The sequence below is a fragment of the Bombus impatiens genome, unplaced genomic scaffold (genome assembly GCF_000188095.3).
Source record: "Bombus impatiens unplaced genomic scaffold, BIMP_2.2 scf_1674, whole genome shotgun sequence".
NCBI lineage: Eukaryota > Metazoa > Arthropoda > Insecta > Hymenoptera > Apidae > Bombus > Bombus impatiens.
The window spans coordinates 49,148-62,559 of record NT_178093.1 but is presented as its reverse complement, the minus strand read 5'-3'; the positions used below and the strand labels follow the sequence as shown (position 1 = coordinate 62,559).

The 13,412-nt window shown below is 33.2% G+C and overlaps 1 protein-coding gene and 3 non-coding genes across 9 annotated transcripts in view; 1 reads left to right on the top strand and 3 right to left on the bottom strand.

The window, feature by feature from the left end:
- The window catches only part of LOC100743327 (dynein beta chain, ciliary-like), a 54,020-nt gene that overhangs the window by 20,258 nt on the left and 20,350 nt on the right, over window positions 1-13,412 (top strand). For all 6 annotated transcript variants that reach the window (XR_004462814.1, XM_033324202.1, XM_033324203.1 and 3 more), the window contains 5 exons: window positions 5,696-5,771; window positions 6,076-6,228; window positions 6,375-6,470; window positions 7,044-7,390; window positions 12,575-12,731. Coding sequence is in view for 5 of the 6 variants with exons in the window: in XM_033324202.1 (XP_033180093.1) it covers window positions 5,696-5,771; window positions 6,076-6,228; window positions 6,375-6,470; window positions 7,044-7,390; window positions 12,575-12,731 (829 nt within the window). In the remaining variant the exon portion in view is untranslated. The remainder of the gene's footprint in view (window positions 1-5,695; window positions 5,772-6,075; window positions 6,229-6,374; window positions 6,471-7,043; window positions 7,391-12,574; window positions 12,732-13,412) is intronic.
- LOC112213891 lies at window positions 2,295-2,413 on the bottom strand. Its single transcript, XR_002947809.1, has one exon. It is a non-coding gene; the product is annotated as a 5S ribosomal RNA (ribosomal RNA).
- On the bottom strand, window positions 2,623-2,741 carry LOC112213890. Its single transcript, XR_002947808.1, has one exon. It is a non-coding gene; the product is annotated as a 5S ribosomal RNA (ribosomal RNA).
- LOC112213892 lies at window positions 2,948-3,066 on the bottom strand. The gene has a single exon (XR_002947810.1). It is a non-coding gene; the product is annotated as a 5S ribosomal RNA (ribosomal RNA).

The window sequence follows — 13,412 nt, the reverse complement described above, 5'->3', positions numbered from 1 at the left end:
CTTACTGACGAGTCCACCGGTAGTCCCGGGACGAAACGCTAAACTCTCTTTTCACCTGGCAGCGACAACCTCCGCCACAGTTACATCCACAGGTGCTCAATCAATATCATTGGAGCTTACATGTTTAAGCTGGAACATTCAATGTCAAAGTCAATATCATTGGACTGCGTTCCTTCCAACTTCATTGCGGCTATTAACTGTCGAATTTGTGTAGATTTTGTCTCAAAACTTTTGTCAGGATATCTTGAATGATGACGTTCGACATGGATCCATCAGAACGATCGACAGAGGTCATGGTTTCAGCAAGATAATGCTCTTGTATATTGTGCCAGTGATATTAGTGGTTCTTAGATGTGAAACACACAAGTCAATGGATAGGGCGAAAAGGACCAGTTTTATAACTTCCGGGATCACCGAATCTTAATGCACTTAATCTTTAATTATGGCGCTGTGTGAAAAATACTGTGTACGAGAATGTGTAAACGTGTAATACACAGGAACACGTGCTTAAATTAATACGTATTTTCCGCATTTTCTTAGTTATTACCATCAGCTGAACACTTCCTTCCTGAACACTTTGATACTGTTCTAATCGTATGGTTCAAATTCAAAACAATAGAAAAATTCAAGCGGATGGTGATTTCACGCCGAAATCAAATATCTGCAAAACAGAAGGCCAAATCGAAAAACTAATAAGAGCAAAAGGTATTTATCTTTTACCATACAATCACGACCCGTAAAAAAGTGGGGGTTATCTAAAAAACTAAGCTGGTCGTGATACAGCTGAACGACCTTGACCCAATATTGGGAAACGGACAGCACCAAATGTTTCTCTCAGAACACTAAAACTTTTTGTTACATCGGGCGACACTCTACCTAGACCAGGCCGTACACCGCGGCCCAGACGGGAACCAGATGTCCGCTCATCCTTGCTGCGTACTCTCAATAGTCTTAAGGATCCATCATAAATCCCAGTAATTTGCTAGCTAAAGTCCTTCAGACCCAACAAATATCGTTTTTCCAAATTCTTTTCTAAAGACTACTGTCTACTACGGCTTGACATGGGAAAGTTTTTCTCACGTACGATGCTTCCCACTAGCAACTTTCTATCGAGGGCGGCTAAGACTCTTCCTAGTCCACCAACCTACGTTTATCCAATCAGAAGCAATGTATACTGTCCTCACTTTCCTGACCACAAATGTCATGAACAAATCCGATGGTCCCATGCGCTAGACACACCCTTCGCTATCTTTCCTCCAACACAGCATCGTCACTCTACTTTACTTGTTCTACACCGCTAGAAAAGTCAACAACTAAGTACAAAAACTAACGCCTGCAACAACTAAGTACAAAAGCTAACGCCTAACGTCTAAGTCCAAGCATAACGCTAGAGGAGTATAACTCACATCAACTATCTAAGTCGGTTCTCGGTATTGTCGAACATTCACCTCCTCTATTAAGTATCCTATAGTGCTACGTCCACTAACATATTAAATTCAATTATAAGAACCTTGCTCTAGTGTGCATATCTATCTTATCTTCGTGCGACAAGTTGTTATCTATTTATACCTACTCCACAGTGTAATTTAAGTGTTGGAAATATATAATTTATAATTCTGTGAACCACAGTGTTATACTAACTGGATCACCCCTATTATCTTAACCGAAATCAGGGGATCGATCAATTCGTGGTGTCGATTGCTATAATCGTAACGGGAATTTACGACTCCCGTTGACGTCTCTCCTCGCGATTGCGTCCCTGCGAGTGGTCGAAAATACACTTTTATTTAAAACATATTTTTCGATGAAGTTATCGAGTTCAGTTTACGACATATTTCGCTGTCTAAGATTAAACGGATTTCTTCGCATTTAGCTACTATGTTCGGTAATATAAATCAAATGGAGGTGATTCCCCGCGTAACAATAGTCGCGTATATGGAATAACAATCTTTCATATTTTCATATTTACTTGGGAGGTAACGACAGTCGGTTGAATAGGTTTCTTCGTACTTAGGTACTTCGTTCGGTAGTACAAGCCGAATGGCGGTAACTCTCCTGCAAAGTCGAAAATATAGAATAACAATTTTTGATATTAATCTGTTATAAAATTTTAGCATATCAAGAAACGTGACCTCTTAATTTTCAGACATGTGATAATTTATTTGTACGTGTATGGGAGAATGATATAATGTATGGTAATAGTCGTGTAATATCAAAAGATTTAAGATCAAAAGTTTAAAGTAGATTATTAGAAATAGATTATTAAAAAAAAGTAAAAAGATTGGAAAAAAAAAAGCCAACACCACACGGAGTTCCCAGGCGGTCACCCATCCAAGTACTATCCGTGCCCAGCGCTGCTTAACTTTCGTGATCGGACGAGAACGAGTGCACTCAACGCGGTTTGAGCGTTGGCTGAAGTAAACATTTTTCTTATTTGTTCCTGATAATCAAAAAATAGAATATTTAAAAAAACATAGGTGGTGTGTGCCATAATGAGAATGATACAATGTATGAAAATGGTCGCGTAATACTAAAACATTTCTGTTTCTCGATGCTTCGATTGCAGATTATTAAAAGTAGATTGTCAAGAAAGATAGAAAATATGGGAAAAATAAAAAAAAAAGCCAACACCACACGGAGTTCCCAGGCGGTCACCCATCCAAGTACTATCCGTGCCCAGCGCTGCTTAACTTTCGTGATCGGACGAGAACGAGTGCACTCAACGCGGTTTGAGCGTTGGCTGAAGTAAACATTTTTCTTATTTGTTCCTGATGATCAAAAAATAGAATATTTAAAGAAACATAGGTGTGTGCCAAAATGGGAATGATACAACGTATGAAAATGGTCTCGTAATACTAAAACATTTCTGTTTCTCGATGCTTCGATTGTAGATTGTTAAAAATAGATTGTCAAGAAAGGTAAAAAATATTGGAAAAATAAAAAAAAAAGCCAACACCACACGGAGTTCCCAGGCGGTCACCCATCCAAGTACTATCCGTGCCCAGCGCTGCTTAACTTTCGTGATCGGACGAGAACGAGTGCACTCAACGCGGTTTGAACGTTGGCTGAAGTAAACATTTTTCTTATTTGTTCCTGATAATCAAAAAATAGAATATTTAAAAAAACATAGGTGGTGTGTGCCATAATGAGAATGATACAATGTATGAAAATGGTCGCGTAATACTAAAACATTTCTGTTTCTCGATGCTTCGATTGCAGATTATTAAAAGTAGATTGTCAAGAAAGATAGAAAATATGGGAAAAATAAAAAAAAAAGAAAGTATATAAAAATATAATATTATCTATGTCATATAAATATAATATAAATTTACGTGAAGAGCAATGGTATTTGCGCACGTGCATCCAGATGTGTAAAATATTACGTAGCTTTTTAAAAATATGGGTTATAGGGTTCCATCATGTAGGTACACGTGTACTTGAAAAATAACGGGAGTCAGGCGGACGAAATTTTATAATCGATTTTCTCGAAAACGGAGCCTTGTATCGAAAATTGCTACTCTACATTTTCGACTTACTTTTGCATGAGCTATCACCCTCTTTCGGCTTGTACCACAATTTTCAGTACACCCTGTATATATATAGAATGGGCAGCATTTTCAGCAATTTTTGTAATAATAAACTTTATGATTACTTCATATTATTTCATTATGTATTCCTAATTTTCCATTACGGCAAAAACAAACTTAAACTGCGATATTTTCCATCGAAACAACGATCTACAGTGAGATCCGTTATAACGAGACCTGATAAAGTGCACGCGTACCGACCGAAAATTCAAAGTCGATTTTCTCGAAAACAAAGCCTCGAACGAAAAATTTTTATTCTATATTTTCGACTTCTTTTTTCGCGTAGAATCACTCCCTTTCCGCTTGTACCACCAGTTACCAACCTCCCTGTATATAACACTAGAGCGACTGATTCATTCGTTAACGCCCAGCCCAACCTTCTTATTATCCAATCGGAAGCAATGTCCATTGCCCTCGCTTTCCTAACTAAAATTTTCATCAACAAATCCGATGGTCCCGTGTGCTAGACACACCCATCACTAGTTTTCCTCCGATGCAGCATCGTCTCTGAACTTCACTTATTCTTCATCGTTAGGATAGTCAACACATCTTTACCAGGTTTCTACCCTTAGATCAATCACTTACTTAACTTGTACATACGCATCAGCGTAATTAGCTTCTATATAAAGTTGTTGGAATAAACTGTAATTTATATGTGTTAATTCAGTGTAAAGTCGATTGAACCACCCCCTATTATCCTAACAGAAATAAGGGGATCGATCAGTTCATGGCGTCGATTATCTAATCGTAACGGGAATTTACGACTCCCGTTGACGTACTCCGCGAATGGTCGAAGAAACAATTTTTTTAAAGGATGCTCACATCCTATGCATTGCTAAAGTGGGGCGCGTGAAATTCGACTTTTTCGAAGTTCAGCTCTTATGTATAATATATGAAAAAGAGATACGTTTTCTTCTCAAAGAATAAGCGCTAAAACTGAAGATATGAAATTTGATAGACGAACTTCTCATTAAAAGTAGGCAGACGTTTCAGCGTTTTTCGAAATTCAACTTTCGTGGGAATAAAAAGAAGAAATAGGTTTTTTTCTCAAAAGATAAGCGTATTTGCACATCCACTTCAGCTGGAGGTTTGGCGAACAAATTCCCCATTAAAAATAAAATAAAAAATAAAAAAAAAAACGCGTTTGAGGGTTTTTTGAAAATCACCTCCTAAAAGGTGTTCGAATAGATGGCAGTGAACAGAAATTTAAATATTGTGCGGGCGAAGCCACAGGCGGACAGCTATGATATAAAGAGCTGAATCTAGGCCCATATGACGAAACCGCACGGTTACAGAAAATATCAAACGTACTCAAAACAAATAGTAAGATAGGAATAGGAGACAACAACTTAAACGCACAAGACAAAGCACATATAAAAAGACTTCTTTTATTTTTTAATGACCAACGCGACGACATAGAGTTTGCTTACGAACCAATACAGAGTTTAAGTGAAGAAGAGATAGAACAAATACTAATAGAAAATCATGACTTGATAGGACATCCCGGAATACAAAAGACGTACGACAGAATCAGAAGACAAATATAATATCCCAGATCTAATGGACAGAATAAAAATCAGAATACGTGCATGAACATTTTGTTTCATTATTTGTTCTTCTTTACGTTATGGGATAAACGCAAACATAAGTAGTAGATATATTTGTTTATAACGAAATACAATAGTACTGGTATCAGACAATTTTTTAACGTCAATTCTCTGAAAAACGAAATTTTAAACGAATTTGATATTGTTTCCAACATATATGTACTATTTAATTTCCACCAAGAATGAACTAAATTAAAAATTGTTAAGTATTATAAAAATAAATATTATTATGAATCAACAGAATTATAGAGCGCAAAATATTTTGCGTCTGGATAACAGCTTTAATTTTACGTGTTTCTACATTTTTAAATTCAGATTGCCACTATGAAAAACATTATTTCCATTTTACTATCTAATAATTTAGATATTGAAAAATAAACGTTTTATAACATTTAATATTCATCTGAATGTGGCTACTCTTTTAAGTCTTTGCAACATTAAAACAACACTTTATGCAACGTTTGATAAGAATTAAACAATCATTTATTATTATCTTCGCAGTATTTGTTACATTCTCGACGAAACTGATCCCGAAGGCGAAATATGTCCCTCGTTTGAGATTCAGATGTGTTTGGAGGTGAGTATTTCTGCAGATGTGACTATGTCGAACTATTTAAAAACACTCGATTTTTTTTTAACTATATATCTTTACCTTTTAAGTGAAAAAAAGGGTTAAAAGGGCATGAAATCTAGACACGACCTTAATATGTTACTAACATAAATTAAGTAATAAATATTAAAAACTTTTACAATACTAAATTATATGTTACAATTTTCTATCTTTATAAATACGTAAAATTCTTATTGTTAAATGAAGCACGTGCATGTACCTAATGCAACAATTCTTTAATCATTCTCTCTGCTGGTTTATATGTTGATAGAACCCTAGTATTGTTTTCCGACCGCCAGTAGAATTAGATGATCCGGAAGGTTTCTATGCTTTCTTCGAGTCACTTCTACTTGAAATGATGAAAATGGGCACCCTCATACCACGCGTCGATCCTGAGTTGCATGAAGGTCGAGAAAATTACGCGGTATATTATTTATCACTGATATTTCTAACTAGTATATTGACAATTGTTTTTACAATTTTTAATAGAACAATTTTTGATAAAACGTTAATAGTCGACTAATTTTTCCTTCCATACAAACTATATTAATTGTATTTTCATCGTCGAAGCTCGATGTTGCTGAAGAGGAAGGTATCGTGTTTATGTTGGAAGAAACTTGCAATCGAGCAAAATTGGCCTTAATAGAAGTGAAAGGACATGTATATGTAATTATCTGAACTTGAATTTAACATTTTTATAAAAATTACCGTATTTCTCATTTCTCTTATTTCAACCATTGAAATGCAATTTATTTATTTAAGAAGCCAGACCGGATGAATATATTTTAATTATTTCTTGTATTCTAATCTTATATTTTCTGAGATATCGCTGTGATGTTGAGTTTTTGTAAATTTTTGAATTCAAGACAGGTTACTTTTGACGAATTCTCGTTTCGTTTTGGGTTTCAAGGTCAACTGAAGGTCAGCTTATTCTAGCTCGTTGAATTGGTCTTTTTAGCCGCTACAACGGAGTATCTAAAAAATATGATGTTAAAAATAATCGTTAAAAAAACAAAGTTAACTTGATATCTCAGAAAACATAAAGCATCAAAAAATCGAAATATATTTATACAATCGGTCTTCTCAAGTACAATAAGTTTTACTTCAAACATTTTTTGCTAAAGTCAATAAATAACGAGCTATTCTAAGTGATAGTATTCACTGATTCACCCTGTATATTCTGACATAACCTCAAATAATTAATGGCAAGGAATTACTGGTACAAATTATTATCCACAGATATACGAAATCTACTCGTGGCTGTGGACAGACGATAAACAGGAATATTTATCCTATTTTTTGAGATTTTCTCAATACGTAAGTCCCAAGCAAAGAGAAATGATCGAACAGCATCCAGAGTTTATCCCAGATAACCTGAAAGAGAAAAAACCAGATTTAGCGGACTTCAAGCGAGAAATAGATTATTTTATGTCTCTGTACAACCAGTGCGATCAATTGCAAAATGAGCAAATCTTTTGTCGATGGTTGAAACTTGACATAAAACCTTTCAAGCAGACGCTCTTGAACATAATTTGCAAATGGGCTAACGTGCTGAAGGAGTATCTGGTCAACCGAATAACCACACAGTAATTAAATTTTTAAAATTTCTATTAGATTTAACCTTCATTTGATATTGCAAGATTTTTACGGTTAAAATTCTTCTGATCGATACTTTTCGAGGTTATGTTGTTTCGAGAAAGTATGTTGATATTTTATTAGAATTATTATTGAGAACTTATATTTATATTTATGTTATATTTATGAGCATTTATACGATATTATAGAATTAATAGATTAGTTAGATTAATTAGAATTATAGAATTAATCAAGATACAGATTTGAAAGTACAGACAAAAAAGTGAGTATAGTGTCTTTTAAGAGTTTCATAGACGTTCTTGTGCATTTATTGATCGATCCGAAAGATTCAACTGGATCAGCAATATTATTCAGATAATTCCAGATTCTGGTGATATGACGATAAATGGGGTTGATAAATCTGAGATATTAAAAAATTCTACACGGCAGACGAGCGTGTTGCGAAAATGACGTATTCCTTCATTGAAATTAATTAGTCGAAATAAGGAGGACTAGTCTACTAAGTTATTTATAATTTTGAAAAGAAATGAAATATCAACTAACTTTCTCTAGTCCTTGTGTGTTAGAATGTTGAGTCTATAGAGTACGTAGCATTGTAGTTTTGACCAAAATGGTAAGTAAGAAAGCGATAGGGACCGTGTTACAAAATGTAGGAGTCTGGGGTGTGATCTTTCAATAAGTTGAAGACATGTTCTTAAGAGAAGTCTAAGGAACATGATATAGAAGGTAGGAATTTTTGTTGTCATCTTTCAATAAGCTGTGCATATCGACTGGAGAGCAGCCTAAGGAACATCATATAAGACGTAGGAATATTTGTTATAACTTTGCAATAAGCTGAAGATAATATCAGCAAATATGCTGAAGAGAAGCCTAAGGAACGTGATACAAAATGTAGGAATCTGAGGTGTGATCTTTCAATAAGCTGAAGATATTTGCTGAAGAGAAGCCTATGGAACATGATACAAAACGTGGGAATTTTTGTTATAATCTTTCAATAAGTTGAAGACATTTTCTGAAGAGAAGCTTAAGAAATATGATATAGAAGGTAGGAATTTTTGTCGTGATCTCTCAATATGCTGTGCATATCGACTGAAGAGAAGCCTAAGGAACATCATATAAGACGTAGGAATTTTTGTTATAATCTTGCAATAAGCTGAAGATAATATCAGCAAATATGCTGAAGAGAAGCCTAAGGAACGTGATACAAAATGTAGGAATCTGAGGTGTGATCTTTCAATAAGCTGAAGATATTTGCTGAAGAGAAGCCTATGGAACATGATACAAAACGTGGGAATTTTTGTTGTAATCTTTCAATAAGTGGAAGACATTTTCTGAAGAGAAGCTTAAGAAACATGTTATAGAAGGTAGGAATTTTTGTTGTGATCTCTCAATATGCTGTGCATATCGACTGAAGAGAAGCCTAAGGAACATCATATAAGACGTAGGAATTTTTGTTATAATCTTTCAGTAAACTGAAGATAATATCAGCAAAAACAGCAAAATGTGCTGAAGAGAAGCCTAAGGAACATTGTACAAAACGTAGAAATCTATGTTGTGATCTTTTAATAAGCTCTGCATACTGACTGAAGATAAGCCTATGGAATATAATACAAAACATAGGTATCTATGTTGTAATCTTTCAATAAGTTTTGCATATTGACTGAAGAGAAGCCTATGGAACATGGTTCAAAACGTGGGAATTGTTGTTATAATCTTTCAATAAGTTGAAGACGTTTTCTGAAGAGAAGCCTAAGGAACATGATATAGAAGGTAGGAATTTTTGTTGTGATTTTTCAATAAGCTGTGCATATCGACTGAAGAGAAGCCTAAGGAACATCATATAAGACGTAGGAATTTTTGTTATAATTTTGCAATAAGCTGAAGATAATATCAGCAAATATGATGAAAAGAAGCCTAAGGAACGTGATACAAAATGTAGGAATCTGAGGTGTGATCTTTCAATAAGCTGAAGATATTTACTGAAGAGAAGCCTATGGAACATTGTACAAAACGTAGAAATCTGTGTTGTGATCTTTCAATAAGCTGAATATATTTACTGAAGAGAAGCCTATGGAGCATGATACAAAACGAAGACATTTTTGTTAGAATCTTTCAATAAACTGAAGATATTTGCCGAAGAGAAGCTTATGGGACATGATACAAAAAGTAGAAATCTATGTTGTGATCTTTCAACAAGCTCTGCATATTGACTAAAGAGAAGCCTATGGAATATAATACAAAACATAGGTATCTATGTTGTAATCTTTCAATAAGCTGAAGATATTTACTGAAGAGAAACCTATGGAGTATGATACAAAATGAAGAAATCTTTGTTAGAATCTTTCAATAAGCTGAAGATATTTACTGAAGAGAAGCCTATGGAGCATGATACAAAACGAAGACATTTTTGTTAGAATCTTTCAATAAACTGAAGATATTTGCCGAAGAGAAGCTTATGGGACATGATACAAAAAGTAGAAATCTATGTTGTGATCTTTCAACAAGCTCTGCATATTGACTAAAGAGAAGCCTGTGGAATATAATACAAAACATAGGTATCTATGTTGTAATCTTTCAATAAGCTAAAGATATTTACTGAAGAGAAGCCTATGGAGTATGATACAAAACGAAAAAATCTTTGTTAGAATCTTTCAATAAGCTGAAGATGTTTACTGAAGAGAAACCTAAGGAACATAATACAAAACGTAGGAATCTGTGTTGTGATCTTTCAATAAGAACATTATCATGCAGTAATCAAATTCTTCTCGTTTAAAATTACAATTTTAAACATCAATTAAAACCGTCGCAACCGAAGTTGTTCTAATCGATACTTTCCCATGCTGTTCCGGAAAAGAATTGCGATATTTTATTAGATTTACGATTGTTTACTAGGAAACTAATGAAGCACTGGTATTCTACGTATATTTAATGACTCGTGACATTAATGCAATTAGTTTTGATCAGGAGTATCAATACTAAACACTTCTGACGAAATGTAAACATGTTTTCTCCAATACCGTATAATTTAATCCACGTCTAATGAGAAATATCTATTTTGAGCCATTTTGATACCGCTAACATTCCGACTACGATTTTCCAGAAATTATTTTACTTTGCAGTTTCAGTTGGACGCATAAGCAAGTGAAACATAAATCTGAATGGCATATTTGCATTCGTGACGCGAATAAACTGCACAAGTTTTATATACGAAAGATTATTTTGGCCAGCTCGAAAGTTATTATGCCATGCTATTATTTTTACATTAAAGAATCATTAAGCTATCGTCTAAATATAATATCGCGTTGTATAGTATGCAAATCTCGTTTAAGCAGGATTGTCATTAGTAAAAAAAATAGTCGTACAGAATAGAGCATAATATTTATATTGAACAAATAATGATTAGTATTTAAAGGATATAAGAAGAATTATCCATTAGAATATTTTATTTTATTTTTGGAAATGAACTAACTGATCCAACAGCAAAAATTGCATCCACTGAAGAACCATGTCAGCTTCCCATATGCAGCACGTCATTTCACATTGTAAAATATATCGAAAAAATATGCGAACAAAACTAAGACGCGTTATTGGAAAATTGCGATATAAATTCACTCCACAAATTAATCCCTAGTTTCTTTGATTTGAAGATAAATCAAGATCCCAGTCGTAAAGAACAAACTACAATAACTAACATGGAACACTGCAAATATAACTCACATAATAAAGGAAAAGAGCATAGTGTCGACAATAATCTTAAGAATATGCTTGCATGGATGCCTTTTCAACAAAAGATTATCAACTTCTGTAAAGAAATTAAGATATTAGACAGAATTTATATTAAATATTATATTATATTAAATATATATTATATTAAATATTATATTATATTAAATATATATTATATTAAATATTATATTATATTAAATATATATTATATTAAATATATATTATATTAAATATTATATTAACAATAATAATATTTTATTTTACTAGGATTAAAATTGAATAATATACTTATTCTTAAATGTAATTTATTTTCTTCTCTATTCCCCACATCATTCGTTTGAGAATATTAACACATCGGTATAATGTTAAGAAGAATGTTCCTTTAACAGCCTACTCTTCGTGTACTCTTCCCATTGGACGTTTCGAATGCAATTAAATATTATTGAGACATCCGAGTAATCTATAAAAGGGAGTTCTATGAATGCGAATCACATGTTGACCTCTAACTGCAAATAGAGCCGATTTCTCTGAAACCACAATCCTAACGTTCGCTGTTGGCACTAATCCTGTATATTTGTGCAACTGAATAGTAAACTGAGTATTTGGCTCGGAATCACTATTCCGGGAAACTATCAAAGTACCTATTGCGCGCGCAACCAATGTAAACATTTCAAGTGAAACTGATCATTTATCTATTACTGGAATAATACGTTGACTTGATATAATTTTAGGCTCGCCTATTGTCCTTTCATTTGATGCTTAATGTATTGCTCCATTAAACAACTTTTAACGTAATAACAACATTTACATGCACTGTTGAAAATTTTCTAATTCTTGTAGAGACTTAGTTATAGAATATATCAGAAACTTGTCATCGATATTCGCTCTCTAAACGAACAACGTTGCCACATTGGAATTAGGTTGGGGTTAGGTTGCAGAGGCATATTTCACTTCCGCGCGTAATTATGAATTGTTATCTTTCTTATTCGTTCATTTTCATAGGATATGATAGGTAGATACTGTTTTTATTGCATCTATAATAATTAGTATCATGATATATAATGATGTATTGGGTTTCCCGGAAAGTTCGTTTCGATTTTTCGAAAGTTCTTCGCCGAAAAGCCTAAGAGGTTATGGAATGATGGAATATTCAAGTTCCTGAAAGATGGAGAAAGTTTGTGGAACAAATGACACCTATATAATTCGGTAAATGTAAATTGAATGGAAATGTGAATCGGAACGAACTTTCCGGGCTACCCAATATGATAATTCTATATTATACAGATTCTCTACGTACATTTATAGATCTATAGATCTATAAATCTGTAAATGTTCTATATATATATAGAATTACTATACACACATAATCTTTTTTTTCGTTCGATATAAAATGTCAGAGAACAAAAAACTACTTTAACGATTGAAATTTCGCTTCTCGTTCATTTTAGATTGGAGAATTTAGCAGAATTTTTGAAAGCAGCAATGGAAAATTTCTCGCGTCCTATACACGAAGATGACTATGACGCACTTCTAGAAACTATATACTATTTAAAGGAAGTCAGGGATCGTCAATACGAGATCGAAGACATGTTTGATCCAATTAAGGTAATACTCGTAACAAAAATTTCCATAATAAATAATAAATATAGAGCATTAGAACCTTCATTATTCGAACTAATCAAAGGCACACGCTGTTGAAGTAATCAAATAATTTTGTTGAGATTACGGAAGCGTGTAGCGAACCGATAAACTAATAAACCATTTTGGGGAAAATCGCGGAAAGGAAACAAAAGTGTTTTCGTTCTTTTACTTTTTTATTTCCACTTACTTGTTTGTCTTATTGTCTCTCTAAATCTTTAAGTGCTTTATTTAATTTTGAAAATGTGCACTTACACGCGGAATTATTTTTAGACGATGACGAGTATACTTGACAAAAGCGGAGAAAGTGCACTGGCATGAAAATAAATTGAAATAAATTACAACTATGATAACGAAACTATCACATGACAATTACTAAAATTACACATTTTTCTAGTTCCGTTTCTTTGAGAAATCCATTGTTTGTTTACAGATTCGTTAATATTATTTAAATTAATTATAATTTATTATTCCATATTATTTAATATATTAATATTTGATATATTATTTAAATTAATTATAAATAATATATAATTTAATATATAAATTGAATTTGAAGTTAGGTTAATTCGTAAACAATACAGATGATCAATATTTGACATTAAAAATATCTTTATACCAAATAATCAAATATTTGGAAAAACCAGA